The following is a 21,801-nucleotide window of genomic DNA, read 5'->3' on the forward strand; positions in this document are numbered from 1 at the left end:
CCCACTTATCTTTTCTTTTGTTGATTTCTACTCTAATGTTTACCATTGATTTGATTGTACTACTGTAAAATAGTAAAGTTTGATGATTTAATAGCCAACTTATCATTATTTATTTAAACAAATATTCGACTATATTAATACACTTTAAATTCAAGTATAAATCATATACTGTTGGGTATGGCAGGCCAGATTCGCATGTTTGGTCAACTACCAAAGAGCCCATGTATGCTTGGGTTGATTTTTATTTTATTTTTGGTTTTTAATAAAACGGGTGACATGTCATTCATGTTTTTATATACACACTGGATAACAAGTCATCCACTGTGGCAAAAGATATTCATTTATTATGGTAGACTACTTGTTGTTGACTGCAACATTTTTTTATCACCTCAGATGAATGAAAAATCAAGGTTTTAATTTTAAAAACCCTAAAATTATTTTTTCAATTTGTTTTCACATGAAAACACCTAAAAAAACCTATAAGCCTTGATAACCCCTTTTGCAACCATAAACAACCTCTAATTCCTATTAAAATAACCAAATAAAAAAATTAATATCTCGATGTACTTTCTTAGCATTATGAAAGTGAAAAATCATATTCATCGAACTCCCCTTGAAAACCTAGCTCTTTGACACTAAGATCATCTATTTTGATGGCTAAAATGTCAATAACCGATAACTTTTTCTTTCTTCAATATTTTTTTATTATTTTCTTTCTCCTCTCTCAACTTCCAAACATAAGAAAACAGAAGTTTTGGACTAAAATATGAAATGCTGAAATTCCAGGGACTGAATAATAGATAAATTGAAAAGTATATGGAGTTGTTTTGTTTTGCTTGTTAAATTTAGTCCTTAATTTTTTTTTTAAAAAATCAACAAATTTTTAATTTGCAAAATCAGTCTCTAATTCGTAATAAAAAAGATCCCCAAACACTTTTTGCATACGAAAAATAAAGTATATAAAGAAAAACAAAGAAACGAAAAAGAAAGGAAAAAATAAAATAAACCAGCTTCATTATTTATATAAATCATAAAGTTGCTTCAACTTTGTTTTAGTATATTAGTTAATCCTTACACTTGTATACACAAGCTATAATTAATTTAGAGAATTTTATTATTTAACCAACAATTGAACTAAATCAGTTGATGTGAACATGCTTAATGTTTTCTACTTCTTTAGAACTTTTGTTTGTCTTTTATCTTTTTCTTTAGTTGTTGCAATTGGTGGTAGATTTTATTTTGTTCTTTTTTTTTTTGCAATAATCCTATATCTAAGTATTCCTACTTTGATATTTTTTTTGTGTGTGTTTGTTCAGTTTATCTAGTAATTTCCTTATTTTAATTTGTTGTTTGATTTTGTTTCTTGTGTTCTTCTATCCTTTCATGAGTCTTTCTATTACACTAAAAGTTCTATATAGATCGCTGCTAATAAATTAGTCTTGTTAAGAAAAAAAGAGTATTAAATGGAAGATAAGATAGCAAAGCTATTGATGGATTGTAAAAAAAAAAAAAGAGTATATTAGTTGTCCATTCACTTGTAAAATAGTTTTTATATTTTAGATCTAAAATCTAGATCTTTAGTCTCTAAATAAAATTTTTATTATATGTTCTTTTTTTTTTAACTTATTTAATCTTAGATGTAAACCGGTTTCATTTTCTATGTTAAGAGAGTTCTCTTGTATATTAATTATGATACAAGAGGAGTTTTTAGAAAAAAAAAATATTTTTTTCTATTTTGTTTAGAAAATTAAATATTATGCTTAATAATTTTATTTTTTCTAATTTGTTTAGGACTTTTATTGTTTTTCCTTTATTTTCAAGTTTAGTTTTGGATTTATTTAAGGACTTGTAAACTTTTTAGTGAGACATATTATTTAAAGAGAAATATTCAATAATAAAATTATAAATCAGAGTTCTCTATGACAACCCTATTTAGCTTTATTTCTGTTATTCAAACTTGTTGTCTTTTTATTTGTGTTACCATCCATGTCAGTTGATATCATAGTCCAACGAATCCAGTGGTTATTTGGTTCTTGTGTATTGCAATAACCATACATGGAAGAGGTAGTAGAACATGGTGTGTTTATGTATAAAAGGATGGTGATGTTTCCTATCAAGAAAGAGATGTTCAGTAACCGGTGATAGAGACTATGTAGACATAAATTGCAAAATTAAAAAAAATTTGTTTAAGATATGGTGATAAAAGATATGTAGAGATATATTGCAAAATTAAATCATTCGATGACAGAGGTGAGGAGCCGAGGGGATCGTGAGAAGAGTAATAACAAATCTATTACTAATTTTGAGAATCTGTTTTAGAGATATGAGTAGAGAAAACAACTTCTTGATCGAGATGAATATGATGTTGAAATTGAAAGTTTTTTATGATTTTAATTTCTTTATGGATTGGAATTAACCACCAAAATTCAATGAGAATGTTGACGATGATGTTGAAGAGTAATAACAAATCCATTACTAATTTTGAGAATCTGTTTCAGAGATATGAGTAGAGAACATAACTTCTTGATCGAGATGAATATGATGTTGAAACTGAAAGTTTTTTATGATTTTAATTTCTTTGTGAATTGGAATTAACCACCAAAATTTGATGAGAATGTTGACGATGATATTGAAGGAGAAGATTTAGATCCAAAATTCTTGGTTTGTGATGTCTGTAAGGAGAAAATTCTTGGTTTTTAATTAAGTATATTGTGAATGTATGCCACACCTGTGCTTTAGAAGAATTTTGATGGGGTCAAAGTTGATGTTATTGTACTTAAATAAAAATTGTGAAACAAATTTTCAAATCTCCTCCTAACGTTGATAGTGGTTTCATTGTTATAGAGGCTATGCATGTTATTGATATATATGATATTTGTAACGGAAAGACCGAGCATTTAAAGGGTTGGAAACTCTTGCTTAATCATCCAAGAGATTGAGACAAGAATAATTTGAACTCGAGGATAAGATCTTTTCAACTTGGAGAAACTGATGCAGGATGAGATTTTTGAAAAAAAGTTATTTTTTTTCTAATTAGTTTAGGAAATTAAATATTATACTTAATAATTTTATTTTTCTTAGTTTGTTTAAAACTTTTATTATTTTTCTTTATTTTCAGGTTTCCTAGTTTGCTTAGGATTGTTTTGGAGTTTATTTAAGGATTTGTAAATCTTTTAAAGAGACAAACTAAACTACTTGAAGAGTATTACAAGGTAATAAAATTATGAATTAGAGTTTTATGTGATAACTCTTTTCAACTTCAATTCTGTATTTTTGACTAATTATCTTTTTATTTGTGTTTTTATCCTTGTCAATTATATATTTTATTATAAAATTTCTAGCTTTAAAAAAAAATCACAAAAACTAAGACAATGATAATTTTATTATAAATTAATGAAACTCCAAAGAACATAAAACGGGTTCCTAAATCATCTCTTATGTATATAATATTGCTACATTGGCACTTTGCTTGAACTATCACAATCCTAAAATGTTACGAAGTAAAAGACAATAAATATTTACAAATATCAGTACTGAAATTTATTAACATATATATCAAAATTCATTAAACAACTAAATCCAAAAATATTTACAAATTTCAATATTGCAATTTATTAAACTATATATATATAATAAAAAATAATTAAGCAATTAAATTATTTTGGAAAAAAGGAGGAAATAACAAAATATTGCAGATTCCTTTCTTTTCTTTTATTTTTTATTTTTTTCATTTTTTAACAATAAAAATATATAGTGCAAAATTCTTAAAAGCAAGTGCATTTCCCTGAGACCCAAGCGGCAGCCAAGTGCCCCAGAATATAACGCGTGAACTTTGAATGTATCTATCCATCTCTCTTCACAAATCACAGTGCATGCACAGCCCAGCACTCCCTAAATTTAGCCATTTCCAAGTCCTTCTCTCACTCAGCATTAATTATAATTTTATTTCTTTCCTTTACTTATTTGTCTTTTAGAGAGTTAAGCCAAACAATCTATTTTTGAGACACAAAACAGACTGACTAGACTGCTCCATTTTCGTTCATTTCTCTCAAACCATACAGACTGTGAACAAATTAGCCACTCCCTGTGTATTCTTGTGGAAAAAAGAGAGAAAAGATCTGTTTCTTTGTTCATAGGAGATATATATAAAGAGGAGTTGATTTTCTTGAAGGTTTTTAAACCTCTTTTGTTTATTTTTGTTTGAGTGAGGATTAATGGGCATGGTCTTGATTTTGATCTTCTTCTTCTTCTCTCTCATTAGCTCTATATCACCTTCTTGTAAGTACCCTCTTTTAAATTTTCCAACATAGTTTCAAATCTCATTATTTCTTTCTTTCTTTCTTTTTTAATAGAATTTTATGATGTTGTTGAGTTTTGCCAATTAAGAGCCATGAATGTTTCAATGAACTGAGACTTGGTGAATTTCAATGGAATTTGTGCAGATGGGTTTGACCCACTTGATCCTTATGGCAACATAACCATCAAATGGGATCTTCTTCTATCGAATTCCGGTACAAATAATGTAAGCTGTGGATATGTTTTCATTATTTTCTAAAATATTTTTTTCCAAATATTTTGATTTTATTTTTGTTCCCTTTTCTTAACATGTTATTCCCTTTGTGATGGTGTTGGATTGGAGGCATTCTGGTTTTCCACTGTATAAGATTTTTCTATTTTTTTTTTCATTTTTGGATAATTTGGAATCCTAGAAGGGAAAAGGAGAAAATATATTTTAATTTTTTTCCAAAAGTTTTCAATTACTTGTGTGATGTTCATTGAATCTTAAACCACCAAGAAAAACTATTGTTGTTCCATCATCCTTGCGATTTTCTTGTAAGAAAAAAACTGATTTGTAGAAAAAGCAGGAAATCCTAGCACTATTTTTCTTGTTTCTCGACTAGCAATAAAGAAGAACAAAGTGCATGATGTACGTGTGATAATCTGAAACCTGAGAGAGAACTGCTGAGCCAAGTACAGTTTGTCTGCTTCTAACATGGTCTGGTGCTTGTGGGCTCGACAAAAATCTTAGTCTTCGTTGTTTAATTCTGTCCACCCATTGGTCACCATGACATCACTCAACAGGCCAGTTCTGTCTTGGGAGAAAGGAGTGTTCATATCCCATCAAAGATCCCACCAAGGAGCCTCAAATAATAAAAAATATAATATATTGTTTGGTATCATAGTAGAAAAATGTTTAATTTTAAAAAGAAAATAATTTTAAATATTAATATTTTCTAAAAACAATAAAAGATAATTTTTTATTTTTATTTTTTTATTTAAAAATATAATATCATTATATCATTATGATCATTATATTTTCTAACTATCATTATCATTATCATGATCATGTCTGTCATAATACTATCATCATTATTATCTTGGTTAGCTGTCATTATCATTGTATTTCTATTTAATATTTATAATTATTTTTACAACTATTATATTATTATAATCACTTATCTGCCATTACAATTTACAACCATAACAATAATAACTATAAATTTGGGATTACTGTAACTTTTGTTATTACTATATATCAAGCACAATATTAATCACTATAAATTTTTATTAATTATATGCAAATCGGTCTTTGACATTTGTTTTCTACTCTTTAAGGTGATGGTATCAATTTACAACTTCCAACAATATCGCCATGTGGAACCACCAGGCTGGAAATTGAATTGGGCATGGAAAGGCAAAGAGGTGATATGGTCAATGCAGGGAGCTGAGGCTACTGAGCAAGGAAACTGCACTGAATTCAAGGAATCAACCCTTCCTCATTGTTGTGAGAAGGAGCCATTCATTGTAGACCTTCTTCCCGGAACCAATTATAATGCCCAAACCCAAAATTGTTGCAAGGGAGGTGTACTGTCATCCATGAAGCAAGATCCTTCCAAGTATGTTGCTACTTTTCAGATGGCTGTCGGAGGTTCTGGCACCAATTCCCAATTTATAATGCCGGATAATTTCACACTTGGAGTTCCAGGCTATAGTTGTGGGGGTGCAGTTAAGGTAGAACCCAGCAGGTACACAACAGATGGAGGCCGGCGATGGACACAGGCTCTTGGTAATCACTTTCAGAACTTCACTACTTTTTCCATGACAATAGTTTAATCCTTTCATCTTTTTTGTAAATTTCCCTGTTCTGTTTTCTTGAAGCGACATGGAATGTGACCTGCATGTACTCCCAGAGTTTAGCATCACCTACACCAAGATGTTGTGTTTCCTTGTCTGCATTCTACAATCAAACTATTGTTTCGTGCCCCAGATGCAGCTGCGGCTGCCAAGGACAACCTGGAACAAAATGTGTAAAGTATATCTCCCCGACGTTTTTTAACATTTTTTTCATCATGTGTAGGGTAGGGCTTGCTTGGTAACACACTTCAAAAAGATTTTAGTGTCTTGAATTAGCAGATCAACTGATCATTATTTGTTTAGAAGGGAATTAAGCTCTGTGAAAACTGGCAGGTATGGTGAGACCCCACCATTGCTGAAACAAAATCAAGATCCAACACCTGTAGTAAGGTGCTCCGAGCATATGTGCCCAATAAGGGTGCATTGGCATCTGAAAGAAAGTTACAAACAATATTGGAGGGCTAAAATGACAGTTACAAATTTCCACATCATGAAAAATTATTCAGAATGGAACTTGGTGGTGCTACATCCCAACCTGCAAAGTCTGACACAGGTTTTCAGCTTCAACTACGCACCCCTCAATCGATACGGATATATCAGTAAGTTGTTGCACAAAGCTAGCTTCTATCATATTATTATTGTTTAGTGATCTAGCGAAAAGAGAACATCCATATACTTTTTATTTTGAAAGAATATAAATTAACTGTAAAATTATCCCATAAACATATTTATTTTTATATCTGCGTATCTGTTTTTATAATCAAATATGTTTTTTTCATTTCTGTCTCTACTCTTCTTTCTTTAAAGACGCTAACGAGATGCAAACTTAACCTGCATTCAGCAATTTTCATTATATCATTAATTGTGTCTTGACATTAAATTACTATGCAGATGATACTGGGATGTTTTGGGGGCTTCCATTTTACAATGACATTTTACTACAAGAAGGAAAGGATGGGAATTTACAGACTGAAATTTTACTACGCAAAGATCCAGGGATTTTTACTTTCAGAGAAGGTTGGGGCTTCCCTCGAAAGATTCAATTTAATGGTGATGAATGTGTCATGCCTCCACCGGATGAATATCCATCGCTGCCCAACAAGGGGCAGAGTGCCTCTGCTACCACACCTTTCATAATTCTGTTCTCTTTGTTTCTCGCATTTATGCTTTAAAATTGTCTCCACATTAGTATTTGTTTTTTTGCTAGATAAGCTCACTGCCATTGTTCAAAAGAAATAATTTTGATTGTGTTTTACTAGGTTACTATGGTTCGCTATACACAAATCCGTCGGAAAAAAAAAATACGTGGTGAAACGCACTCATGATATAGAGTTGCAGCGCACAAATGTCAAATTATATTTTGGTTGTTAAAATTAGATTTATTACCAGAAAATTAACAAATATAAATAAAAATACTTATAAAAATAACTCCATTGTTAAATTGCAATATTTACCGATGAACTATGCCATCATTATACCCTTCGGTACATATTAACAGAAAAAATCCATTGATGTAAACTGAAAGAATTGCAATAAGAAAAAAAAATAAAAATAAATAAATAACATGTCATTTTATAGAAGGTATTACCGACGAAATAAAGTTGTTGCTAATATGACATGTTATAAAGAAATAAATAAATTCTTGATGACATGTTACTAAAGGATTATTTTGTCGGTAATACCTTCTATAAAATGACATATTATTTATTTATTTATTTATTTTATTCTTTCTTTTCTTACTGCAATTCTCTCAATGTACATCTATGGACTATTTCTGTCGGTATGTATCGAGAGGTATAGCGATGACATAGTTCATCGGTAAATGTTGCAATTTAACAATGACATCTATTACTTACATTAAGGTCCAGAAGATGTTCAAAAGTCATGCTCTTTAGTAACATGTCATCAACATATCCCTTCATAATTTTTCTTAATTGATTTTTGAATATCTGATTAACCATTTATTGATATGTTACCTCTGTATTCTTTAACATGAATGGCATTGCTCTGTAGCAATAAGTACTTTCTATAGTTATGAAATTCGTTTTCTCCTCGTCTTTGAGGTGCATGAAGATTTGATGATAACCTGAGTTGGTATCCAAGGAGCTCAAGAATTTGAGACCTACAGTGGCATCTACAAACGATCATTTTTGGGAGCGAATAACTATATTTTAGACAAACTTTGTTCAAATCAGTGAAATCTACACACATTCATCACTTTTCATTATTCTTCTTGACTATAACCATATTTGACAACTAGACAGGGTATAACACTCCCCTGATGAAAGCAATGGCCTAAAGTTTATCTTGTTTTGTTTTTGTTATAGCTTTCAGTCTTTCCCTTTCAAAGTTTCTTTTATTCTGACGAACTGGAGGGCAACTGGTTATTCCTTTAACTGGTGAGTAGCTATTTTAGGACTGATGCCTGGCATGCCTGATGCATCTATTGTAAAATTCAACTTTTGAACTTGTAAGAGCTCTGTCAATTATTGTTATTGCGTTGGTGTCAAGGTGTATCCTATTTTTGTGATGGCTTGTTCATCCCCCCCCTCGAAAAATATCTTTCAATTCCTTGATGGTCCAATATCAGCACTTTCTTACCTTTTAAATAAGTGGTGGCACATTGCTTGGAGGCTACCTAATCCCCTCGCAACATGGCAACTCCATGTTGAGTTGGGAACTTTAACGCCAAGTACCTAGTATTGATTACAACATTGATTTGGTGTAGTAAGGGTCTTCCTAAGATGACATTATAAGCCAATGTCATATCAATCATAATGAAGTGTTGCTGGAGTGAGGTACATCTTGGGGGAATATCAATCATAACAGGTAGTTCTAAAACTCCTTTTACTGGAACACCTAAATCTTTTATCCCGTTGAGGGGACTCTTCACTTGTATCAGTTTTAAATAAGGGATTCTAATTTGGGACATGGTTCTATAGAAAGGATGTTCACTATGCTGCCATCATCCACTAACACTTGATGTACTTTGTGGTTAGAGATAATAGTGGTCATGCCAAAGGCATTCTTATATGGAAAAGTCAGACCTTCCTTATCTTTAAGAGTATTGGCTTGTGCCATTGATCCAACAGTTTAGCAGCTGTGAGGACTTGCTTTACATGCTTTCTCTTTATATTGTTAAAGTCACCTCCTGCCTACCCTTAAATTCACATTGATCTCAGGAAAAATCATTGCACATTAACCAGGCTTTTCTCTATTCTGTTTTGGGTGAGAATCCTTCTTTAGAAACTAACCAAAATAACCATTAGCTATCAACATTTCAATTTCTTTTTTCAAGACATAACAATCTTTGGTGTCATATCCTCTGTCTTTATGAAAAAGACAATATGTCTTCGATGTGAGGGTATTGGGAGAAGGCTTCAGGGGTGAAGGATATCGAACAAACTCATTGCCTTGGATGATTGCAAGGACTTCGATGAGGGTGGTGTTTAATGGAGAGGTACACATTTTGGAATAGCTTAAACGTTCCCTTATTGGTTTCTTCTAACCCCTCTTAGGATCATTGTCCTTTTTGGAAGAGTGATTTTTTTTACGAGCAACCTCGTTTAGAGGACCTATCTAGCTAGTTATCCTTTGGGCACATCTTATGCAACCTCCTCGTACAACTCAATATATCCTAGTGGATTTATGAGCCTTTCTCGCCAAACCTATGTGAAGAGCTAGTTGAAAGAGATGAGATGATTACACAACTTTAGAGTGATTCCCAAGACCTACAAAGTGTAGCCCTCATGACCAGCCAGGGCATTATGACATTGAGAGTCCTCCACATGCTTCCCATAAGCCCCCCTCCATTACCAGGATCTAACCCGAACGATGAACTTCTAACTATTAGGTTTGTTCATGTCTTGTAACTGTTAACTTATAATTATATCTTGAAACTTATAATTATATCGTGAACACGTTTAGTAAGAAAATGAGAAAGAGAGGCAGGGCATGTATTTAGGGTTAGTATTTATACCTCAATTTATTATGTACTAAGTTTTTTCATGGTTTAATTCGGTTTAGTTTTTTCAGTTTCTATTATCTGAAACCCACTTCATGGTTTAGTTCGGTTAAGCCTTTTATCTGAAACCCACCGATATCTAGCCAAATTTTTTTATAAGATTTTCTAGTTTAATTTTATTGATTATTCTGCTCATCCTTGATATTTACCTCCATCATTTGATAAGAAAACAAGTGTTCTCAAAGCATAAGCAACATCACCATCGATCAAATGAACGCCTCGTCCCCGTCCTAATCATTTCCTGAAAGTTAAGCTCCGCTTTTCTCAGAAGGGTTTACCTCTGAAGTGTACTGTGAATTTTATTCAATAGTGTTACAAGTAATCCTAAGCAAGGCATCAAGTAATCCTAAGCAAGGCATCAAGTAATCCTTTCCCCAACTTGGGAAAAAGCGATTCTATAAATTTGAAGCTATAGCAGGCAAAAGAGCATTATTTCCAACCAGCCAAACGTTCCCTGCTCAAAATAATTCTCATCATTTAAACAGTGCAGGAAGCAAGCATGGATTTCATTGAACAGATTTTACAAGAGTTTCCTAAGAATAACAAATTTCGGACAATGCACATTCAACAAGGCCTCAGGATCCTTCACAGCTACATTAGATTCCAAAGTGTACATTCTAAATGGATCAGAAATGGATACAAATTCCCTGAGTTCTGATAACTTGAACATGCAGGAGAGGCCAAAATAGAAACCTCTTTCTTAGTTATCACCACCGGTGAGTCATCTGCCTGCTCGATGACCACCAGGTGCACATGAAGATTAATTATCAAATTAAGATAGGGAAAGAAAGAACAGAAAAACAAAATGTTTGAATCAGGTGGAGAATGGGATGAAAGCTAGAACCCAGCTTTATCCCACTCAATGGCAACAACAATTATGGTCAAGTGGTCACGGCTAGACCTGGCAAGCCAGACATGGGCGAAGTAGTGGCACAACAAATCTCTTGGCTACAACATGTCTAAATGCGGAGTGAACCAGTCACAGGGTCTCGGCTAGAATTGGCATCCTTATGTTTCAAAGAGAGGTTTGCAAATTGGGAATCCAAGTCCTTGCTTTTACTACGGCGATGATTTGAAGCAGGTTGCTGTTGCTGCTGCTGATATAAGGCTCGTAGCCTTCCAATCTCCCTCTCCAGAACTTCATGCTCCACTGAAAACACCCTCAAAAAGTTCAGTAGCAGTAAGAGCATCATTATCAAAACACCCTCAAAAAGTTCAGCAGCAGTAAGAGCATGAAAACTAATAAATAAATAAAAGCATTTCCATTCATACTGAGGAAGATCAATAATCTCATTCTCAATGCATTATCGTTTTTATCTCGGTCACCTTCCTATGTCACTTCTATGCCCTAAAGTTTTCAGAATCAAAGGACTGTCCAAAAAGAGAGCTGTGCTTTCAAGAAGCAGCAAATCATGCTTCTGCCATGCACATTCTCCACCCCTGCAGTCTCAAACCCCTCTCTCAAGTAACAGATAACAGAACCAAAGCATCTACTAAAATTGTTCATTCTAAACTCTTGCCATATTCATTGGAAAATCTTTTAGTTGCATACTATGCAATCTGTTGTGACTAAATCCCTAGCCATAAACATGCATTTCAGTGACATGTTCTTAAGCCACAAATGGCGACCGCATGTCCATCATGAGACAGTTAAAAGCTCATGTTCACTTTAATAGATAGGAACAGTTGATATTGTATTCTGTTTTCTACCATCAACTTAATTATCTTTGACAGATCCACACATGACAGTTTCCAGTCGATTTTTACCCAACAAAAGGCCAATTCATGTGAAGCAAAAGGTGTTTGTGAGCAGCCCACCCCAACTCGTTCTCACTAATCTTCTAAAGGGTGTAGAACATGGTGGCAAGCAAGATAAGGAAATACATACATGTACATGTTTCTGCAAATACATCACATACAAACAAATATAGATATACCTGTGTAGTTTCTATAAGTGCAAAAGCATTAACAAGGGGGCTCGCTTGGTTGCTTTAAGGCACTACAATTATAATGCCTTCAAGTTACAAACTATTAAAAAAAAAAAATTGTATCATAATAACTTATCTTACCACTTAGTAGTTTAACTAATTATCCCATCATAATACTGGTTTCTAATATGCAATTAAGACTCATATAGCACATTGTTACTTTCAAAAGTAAAATAAATACTATTCACTTCTTAACAAGTGATTATGGACTATTACATAGATTCACTAAATGAAGTGTTAAAAATCATCTTATCATTTTGTAATTTAGTTAATTGCTTTGTGATTGGTGATAATTACAAACAATTAAGTACAATTTCAATAAAAAAAATGTTTATTGTCACCTTAGAGAAGAAAAAAATACTGTTTAGTTGTAATGAAAACATTTGTGAATAATTAGAAACTAATTAGTATTTACACTTATTACATCATAAACACGATCTTATTATTTTGTAACCTTGAAGGCACTATAATTACAGTGACCTGAAGCAACCATAGCAAGACACATCAACAAGCTCAAGAAAAGTTGAAGCATAAAGAAAATATTATGCTTTCAAGCCATCGCAGGTAGGCACAGCTGCTAATCAACCCAACAAAAAATTAACGAAACAGGAGTTAAACTAAGATTGTTAACAATCTTCTGTTATAAACAACAAGCTCAAGAGGAGAAAGCCAGAGTTTGCTGAAGTGGAGCTGGATAATTTTTTTTTTCTTTTAGGAAAGCTGGGGAATGTTATTTGGTCACAACTTTCATGGTTAGTAAAGGTAAATTCAAGCAAACATCATGACTCAATCCAAAACTAGTTGAAGTTACATGGATCCAATTTCTACATATCCTTGATTTGGCAAGATATGAAATTTTAAGTCTACGGCCTACTTTAGCACCATCTGGCCTTGGCTACTTGAGGGAACCTAACAGCAATATTATTGACTGGTAATAGCAGCAAAAATAGCTTTTAAGAGGCAAAGCTATAAGAATATCCATCTCACGTAGTAAAAACCATACAAAAGAATCAACACTATCCAAAAGATCAAATTCTCTATAAGACATTATACAAGAAATTCACGAAAAAGGTATTCCTAATTATTTTGTTACATGGAAAAACCATGTTGCTGACTTGATTGTTAAAAGTAAATCCTACAACCCTGCCTTTAGTTCTTCTAGTTTCAAAGAACCACTCAACCTCCTTAGGTTGTTGTGTGAGGGCACTAGCGTATGGTTTTATTATATTCACTCACACTACCTAAAGCTGAAATTTTAATTTTAATTAGAAAAAAAAATAAGGTTGTTAAGATTCGAACTCTTAACCACTTGGTCGATGAGATCTTATACCATGTCAAGAACCACGCAATCTAAAGAGAAAGCTCAAGTTGTTAGGTAAGGCCTTAGAATGTGGTTTTATTATATTCACTAACATCTAGAAACTTTAAGGACATGTTGATGCTTTCCATCCCCAAACATGAATATTTCATGAATTTTACGAACCTTCTGCCAAGCCAACTATTTGTTTATTCCACACTAAATCCATAAAACAAGTCCCCTAAAAGTGTTGGATAACATTTTTCTTCAATATCCTTTTTTCTGTTCAAATGGCACAAATAAACAAGGTTGTGCATTTCAGTGATGTGTCTTGCCCGCTTTCTTGGGAAGTTCAGCAGTATGGAATGGAGGAAAGCAATCATTGACTCTTTAAATTTTTATATGTTAGCATCATGACAAACTAAATGGTTCAAAAATTTCAACTCTTTTCAAACACCTTAACTGTCAAGAAGTCAGGAATTAGAGCTTACAGCATTTGATAAGCTGCTCATGGGCCAAATTTTCAAACCGTTGCTTAAGAGCTTTGTTCTCCATGCTTAGAATAAGATTTTGCTGATTGACAAATTCAAGCTCAGCTGATACTTCAGATCCTTCTGCCTGTGGAGTACAAAAAATAGTTATGACATCAGACAATTTTAGCAATTCATTCAACACCTTTAAAAATTAAATAGAAAATTACTCCTCACTTCAGCTTCTGCAGAAACTTAGATACTTGCCTGCAAAGCTTGTACATTTCTTTCCAGCTCAGCTATGTACTGAAGTTTTCGGACTCTGGAGCGCTGAGCAAATTGCCTGCAGTGGATATAATTTTAATCTTATTAACAAAAGTATTTCTCTTCAACTCATTGCAGAGTATCTGAGTTTTATCACCTTTGCATATCCTTCATATTATAAGTAGCTATTCTAGCTCCTACAAACAAGTATCCAAAAATAACTACCAAACAACAGCAGCCAAAAGCATGAGTCATAGTCATCATACCAAATTTTAGATTGTTTATTAACAGATCAGAAATGTAGAAATAGCATAAGCCACTATGTATTCAGATATTCAACTCTCATAAATAAAGCCACATGTTGTCAACAGATATGATTATCAAGAAAGCCAAGTAGAAAATGCAGAAGGAAGAAACACATCCTCCTCAACAGATGATAAATCATGTTAAAGAGGTATGCATGCATCCCTGAGTTACACATGGATTGCTAGCTCCTTTCCTATTTGAAAATGATTCTTTCATCTCAAGAGTAGAATGGAAAGACAAAGAAAAAATACAAGGATACCCATCATTTTCGATGGAAAAAATCTTGACATATCAGTTCTTTTTCTCCCCTTTCCTTCCACATGGTAGAAGCATTATCATTTATCATCACAAGGAGAGGGAGGCTCCAAATATAAAAGCTATTAATTCCACACAAAATAAAATCACAAAAATCACTTCAACATCAACCTAAGACCTTTAAAGTGTCTGATAATGTCCGCCTTTGCAGCTTGACCATCCCCCTTTCCTTTTAGGGCGTTCAAACATGTCATTATTTTGCATCCACTAAATTCGGGCTGGTGGAATGTTAACAAGGCTAAATAAACACCTCAGTGCCTGTCTGGATGTTTTTTCAACATCTGCCTTTATGTACTATATTAATAAAGACAGAAATCAGAGTAATGCAGCCATGAAAATGGGGCATTGAGGTTCCATTTGTATTATTCTATTATTATTTTGTAAATTCTTGTCCTTTTTGGAGCTTAGTACTGTACAGATTATCTGGTGTTTCCATTTTAGTAGGATTTAACTACCTAATCAGGAGTGTGTTGAGTCTGTAAATATCTATACTTGTCATGCTTCATATTAAGAATCAGAGTTTATGAATGAGTTCTTTAGCAATTAAGCTTTATGGTTGCGTCATGCAATCTTTCTTAAGGTATGTCTAAGTACCCTAGGTGTGGTGGTTGGATTTTCCACTTCCAAGATGTTGCAACTCCTAGAAAACATGTGCTAATCTAGTAGCCCTTGATTATGCATCCTTAAAATGATAAGCATTAGGATACCAATAATGGGGCTTGATCATCCAGTATATCAACAAAACATGCTTCGATCAAAGAAAGAAAAGGGAACACTAAATAGATTAAATGATGACACTAATGATTCGACTTGAGCCATGCTCTATGTCTAAGTAATTTATCAAAGCATGCATGAGGTATTGATAATGAAGAAAAATAATACAGGACATACTGTTTAGCACGTTTTGTATCAGTCTCTGATGCAGAAGACTTGGAATTTGAGCTGTCCTTCTCGGATGAGATTTTTGAATCATGTGAACCATCGAGTGGATCTTGCTTTTCACTCTCTGAAACACTATCTGCTTCTCGGGGAACACATGATGATCCTGAACTCTGCAGACCAGCATTCTCCCTGGGAGAGGAAAGACTGCTTGGGTACGTTTGGGCATTTAAAGATGAATCCCAAGCCCTACTCTTCTGTTTCGACATGTTCATTTCAGCATAGAGAGGAGTTCGCCTAACATCTTTGTAATAATCAAAGTCTTGAGATCCCCAAGAAGGTATAGATATCACATTTTTATATCTGCACCCATCCTGTGCTGCATAATCCATGTTAGAAGCATTAGCTGCATCTATGTACGCAAAAGAGTCACTTGATGAACGCCTATGACCTCCTCTACGGACAGGTGTCTCTGGCTCATTAAGAAGATCATCAAGCCATGAAGGCTGATCCTCTATGAAGAGCATCTCAGAGGAAGTTCGCTGATGGTGTGTGTTTCCCTCTCTAGGCTTTTGAACAGTTTTTGATCCAATACTGCTGCTGGGAACATAATCAACATATGATGGAGAAACAATAGGAAAAGGACTTTTTGGAGGAAGTAATGCATGTTTTCCAGAGTACATGAAATTTCTTATGTTTGCTGACCCCTTGGAGTTTGCCATAGACAAAGCAATAGCAGTACCTGTCAAAGAGTTTTATATAGAAAACAAATCAGGGTACTTAATGGCAATATGGGGGATCAAAAAATTATTTTTTCGAATGTTTTCCAGTCTCTCAAACGCATCCCTCACAGAGGCCTCAAAGAGCAATGCAGATAGATAAACTCACAAAAGAGATTCGAAAGACCCATATTCTCTAACATAAGAAACCACAAATGAACAAGAAAGGGGGCAACATCTATCCACCAAAATTAGTTATCTACATTTCTCAATACATTCAAAGCAGAAATATTTATAATAGCATGCCAGAACAAAAGCAGGGAAAACAAATAAAAAAATCCGATTCCCAAATTCAGGCATGATATGAAACTTTAGTAATCACCAGTTACCATCCATTATATTTTGATGATCAAAGATTTAGGCTGGCCCTCTTAATAAAACTAGGTTTGAAAGACCAAATCAGACCTTGAAAGCAACTCATGTGCTTTCTTCCAAATTTCCACCCATTTAATCTACTTCATGGTAGCTCCACGGTTCATCTCATGGTTACTCGACTAAAACTCCAGAAAAGACGTGACCCCATTAGATCAATCTCAACTTCGGTGACCCTTTTAGGTCAAATTGGTGCCAGACCAGTATGCAGACTTGCAAAACATAATTTACAACTACATGTAACAGAGAAAAAACAACCAAGTTTACCAATCCAAAAACAAACTAAGAAGAACAAAATAAATAACATTTTATTGCAGCCACTCAACAGAAAAAAAAAAAAACATCATAGCCCTCTGTTTGGTTTCCATGAAAAGAAAAGAAATTTCAGTGTTTCACTTTAAATTAAACAAACTTTCTGATTTTCGTTAATCTAAATGTAAAGTTTACGTTTTTCCAGCTCCCAGACCAAAAAGAAAAGAAACCCACGATTTAAAATTAGCAATTTCTTTTGATTCCAACATTTTCTCAGCAATCAAACAAGAAAAACTCTAAAATGAGAGGCATGCAATATCTGAAACAAAACAAGAAACCAAATTATTGACATATTTTAACAAATTGTTGCAATGTGTGATAAAAAAAGAGCTAAAAAATGAATCAAAATCTAAACTTTTATTTCTTGAAATCAAAAACCAAAACAGATTCCTTTGGAAGCAAAAACACAAATTAAAAAAAGAGATAAAGTTTGTACCTTTCGGTGGATTGAAGAAATTGAGATCTCTAAATGCAATTCAAAACAAGGAGATTAGAATCAAATCAGCTGGACTGTGTCTTTCTGTCTTAGGGTTTTTTTTCTTTCTATTTTTTTTTTTCACTTAATGGAGAGAAGGGGACCTCTCTCTCTCTCTAGTCTCTCTCTTCTTGTTCAAATGGGCTGGATTGAAATTCTATACAAGTGGAGCAATATTCTCTTTATATTTCACTTGATGATATGAGTATTATACGATCCCATTTTCACACACATGTGTGTGTGAAGATATATATATATATTCTCTTCTAAATTCTTACAAGGTCTAGAATTGTTTTCTTCATTATAATTGGAGTGATTATTGTTTCTATTGAAGGGTTTTTTTTTACTAAATAACAATAAACTAGATGAGTTGTTAAATTATTAGATCATTTTTTTTCTAATGGTATTAAATCAATTTTTAACAGGAGATTTTACGGAGTTAACTTAAGTATTAATTAAGATTAAGTTTTATTTTAAAAGATCTTAAGATTTAAGAATGCATTCCTCGTATTGGTCTGAAAAAAAAACCTTGTAAATATTGGTTTTAAGGGTTAAATTCAAAAAGCCATGACTATGAACTGGATCTATGGAGGCCAAATACAAAGCTTAGTTGGCATCAATGGTGGGTGTGGTTTACATTTCTTAATGCGATGTCCATTGACTAATCAAGTTTATTCAAGATTAATTTACCTTGTTGGGACAAATGGGAGTTGGATTTATTTCTAATTATATAGAAGAAGAAGAAGAAAATTGTGGGATTAAGGATTTTCTTAATAGAACATGGTAGGAGAAGGAAGGGTGAGTCCATTGCACATAAAGGGCTTGCAAGTTGTTGATAATTTGATGGGAAGAGAGGGAGAGAGAACATTATAGTAAAGTGGTAATGAAGCCAGCCAACTCCCACACATAAAGTGCACAAGGAGACAACAAAAATCCATGCTTGTAAAACCCAACATGTCTACATTAAAAATCCACACTTGGCTGACAATGTTGCAAAGGTTGCTCGCCTTCATTTCTCGAGAAATAAAGGTTCATTTTGCTCCCCTAAGCATCTAAAATCCCAAGTGACCATCATGCAAGCCAACTTTTATTTTTGGATGATTTTGTTCATGCAAGCATGCTTAAAGTAAGAGAAAGGGAAACACTTTTGAATATAGTATTAATCATGCTTATAAAACCTTGCTTGAGAGGTTAATTTGGTGACTTCTAATCTAGTTTGAACCGAGTTTCTTGTTAAATGAATTTTTATTTTTATTAAAATAATGTTGTTTTAGGTTTTTAAAATTTTTTTAACATGATATATTTTTAGTATTAAGCATGGTTATAAAACTTTATGTTATGGGTTAATATGATGATTATCAATATAGAATTTAGCCCGAATCGGGTTTCATTTAATTTTTTACTAAAATGATATCATTTTAAATTTTTTAAAATTGATGACATTATTTTAGGTTCTTTAAAAAAAAATCAAAACTCAGATTAATCTACTAGCATGTGGATTGATTTACCTATTCATGATCAGGTCTTAAATTAAGTTAGAATTTAGATTAATTTATGTAACTACTTGTTAAAATTATATATCTCTTTCTCTGGAATTATAACATTTGGGTGCGGAAAAAAAAAATACATACCATTACTTTCTCATGGTTTACTTTAGGTGGATCCAAGTTTCAATTTGCAAGAAACACATAAATGCTTATACGAGTTTAAAAAATATAAATATATAATTAAGAGGTTTCATATCTTAAGAACATTGCAGTATCTTTTAATTATTATAAATACTATTCAATCTTCCATTCGAATTTCCAATTGATTCTTCAATATACTTACATTGACTACATATAATACCTTTTCCATGGATGTGGTGATGATTCGTTAATTCACTCTAATTTTACAAATAATTATAAATATAAATATAAAAGGAGGAAGCAGCATGCATTGTATCTACCAATTTTGAGTAAAGATCGTTCATTCTTTTAAGCTTTCGCCTCACAAATCTCACGTCAAGAATATTAATTTCAGACGTATAAAAAGGAATAACTTTTTTTCTTTTTTTTAAAAAAAAAGAGAGAGAAAAGGGAGAGCAAAGAGAATCACTAATTCTAATTTTATAAACTATAACAAATAAAAAAGAAGAATTTAAACATTAATTAAAGAGAAGAAACATATAGATAAATAAAGAGGGGGGAGAGAGAGAATGATATTTAGCAATCAATTATAAGTTATCAGTGGTCCAAAAGATAAACCATAAACATTCTTCATCGTTTTCTTTTTTATTACGGGTCTTCTCTTCTATTATGAATGAAATATAATTGGTTTATAATTGATAATTTTTTTTTATTTTTCTCTTTTATCTTGATAAATACAGTATAATCCTTATTGTTATTGGTATTTCACATTTAGTCATTTTAGTTTTTATTTTTGTATTTTTGTCATTTTTATTTTTATTAAAATTTTATTTATTTTCAATTTAACTATTGATTTCTAATTTGCATATATAATATTTTTTTATTCGATCCTTCTACTTTTAATTTTATTTTATTTTTTTGTTAAAGTTTTTATAACTTTCAATTTTATTCTTCAAATCAAGTTTATTTATTTTTTCAATGATGATAATAATAATGATTTCAATTTGGTCTCTTTTCTTTTGATTTTTTATTATTTTTCTTAGTTCTTATGTCAAAGTTTTTATAGTTTTCAATTATATCCTTCAAATTAAGTTTATGGCTTTTATTTTTGCAATAATAATAATAATGATTATAATAGTAGTAATTTTAATAATAATAATAGTGATGATAGTGATGATATTACTTATTAATAATAATAGCAATAATGATTTTGATGCTTTGAATTGATATTCTTTAAATACTTTTCTATGATTGAAATATTTTGTTTTTAATTTTATTATTTAATATTTAATTTATTAAAAAATATTTAATTTCAAGTTTAATAACTTGCGGGTCATATGTTTAAAAAGTTGACATATTTTTTCTATATAAAAAAAAACTTTTAAATTCTTTTTATTTTTTATTAGGTTATTCAAGTAATATGATATGGGTTGTGAATTTCACGGGATAATTCGTGTTGACTTAGCTCCCTATTTTTATATATATATTTTTTACTCTATTTTAATTCTTAAATATTATATTTTTGTATAATAAAATAATCGAGGCCCGCAATAAAATGTGGATGCCAAAGCTAGTGTCTGTGTAATAATGATAGTGCTACTCCATCATTGATCAGAACATACGAGGGTACCTTCAAATTGGGTGGCACATCAACCAACCTTGAAGGCTCTACAGGTTCCTTATATTTGACTTAGCGATCTTATGAATCGACTTTATTGATTGAGAATGACCAAACATTGAAGTTTGGTCGAGCGCACAATACCTTCTTTAATTGGTATAAACTATTGTTGAAATTTGAAAAGGACAGAAGCAGCACTTCAAGGGAGGGTGAGCTACCAACGACTTTCTTCTTCTTCTTCTTCTTCTGAGAAATAGAGTACAAACAGTAAATTTGAAAACAAGAACTGAAAGTAGTAAAAGGGGTCATAATTTCCTAGATTCTGTAGCTGCTGGTATTTGATTCAAATTGCTCTCATAAAATTAGGATGGATTTTGTATTGCATCTAAAATGTTTGATGAAATATCAAGTTTTGGTTTTTTTTTTATTATTTTTGGCAAAGTTGTAATGCTAGTTTGATAGAAAAGTTATAATATTAAATATTACGAGGGCTTTTTAGTAATTGTCATTTCTGCTGATGTTTTTTTGGCACATTACATATATGATTATCATGCAATTTCAACTAAACTATAAGAAGTTAAAGAATAATTTCCCTTTTAATATTATTTGGTCGTCTATATTTTATCTTGGAATAATAATATATAGAATACAATAAGACCTTTTATTGACTATAATAATTATTAGGTTTTTGTTTGTTTCTTGGTGTTGTGTTTTTTCTCAAGAATCCATGGTTTTTCCACGAAAAGATTATAATTTTGCTTTGGTACTACACTGTTTTTCTCAAGAGGCCATGCTTTGTACTTACTTCATCATGGACTCGAAGAATCACATGCAATTTCGTACAATTAAATTTCTCTCTTCAGTTTGTACTTGAAGGATTTAGCTGTGAGAAAATCCAACATTAACCACATATCTATAGTTATTGTCAAGGAGCTAGAC

At 32.1% G+C, this 21,801-nt stretch overlaps 2 protein-coding genes across 4 annotated transcripts; one reads left to right on the forward strand and one right to left on the reverse strand.

The window, feature by feature from the left end:
• The first annotated feature begins 4,214 nt into the window (after positions 1–4,214).
• On the forward strand, positions 4,215–7,342 carry LOC133698436 (COBRA-like protein 6). 3 transcript variants are annotated; one of them, XM_062121349.1, is made up of 6 exons: positions 4,215–4,278; positions 4,443–4,522; positions 5,617–6,067; positions 6,160–6,313; positions 6,469–6,734; positions 7,027–7,342. In XM_062121349.1, exons 1-6 carry the CDS (start codon positions 4,215–4,217, stop codon positions 7,305–7,307), a joined length of 1,296 nt encoding a protein of 431 aa, XP_061977333.1. In that variant the 3' UTR covers positions 7,308–7,342. The 3 variants fall into 3 exon arrangements, with proteins under 3 accessions (XP_061977333.1, XP_061977334.1, XP_061977336.1); XM_062121350.1 differs by lacking the exons at positions 4,215–4,278; positions 4,443–4,522 and having other exon boundaries at positions 6,160–6,328; positions 6,451–6,734; XM_062121352.1 differs by lacking the exons at positions 4,215–4,278; positions 4,443–4,522 and having other exon boundaries at positions 6,439–6,734.
• Positions 7,343–10,635: 3,293 nt separating this feature from the next.
• LOC133699812 (uncharacterized protein At4g06598-like) lies at positions 10,636–17,794 on the reverse strand. The gene is made up of 5 exons (XM_062123287.1): positions 17,578–17,794; positions 15,691–16,420; positions 14,178–14,257; positions 13,936–14,058; positions 10,636–11,309 (listed from the first exon to the last, which is right to left on the reverse strand). The coding sequence occupies exons 2-5, from the start codon at positions 16,398–16,400 to the stop codon at positions 11,119–11,121; spliced, it is 1,104 nt and encodes a 367-aa protein (XP_061979271.1). The 5' UTR covers positions 16,401–16,420; positions 17,578–17,794; the 3' UTR covers positions 10,636–11,118.
• Positions 17,795–21,801: the final 4,007 nt, after the last annotated feature.

This window comes from Populus nigra, chromosome 7 (genome assembly GCF_951802175.1).
Source record: "Populus nigra chromosome 7, ddPopNigr1.1, whole genome shotgun sequence".
Taxonomy (NCBI): Eukaryota; Viridiplantae; Streptophyta; class Magnoliopsida; order Malpighiales; family Salicaceae; genus Populus; species Populus nigra.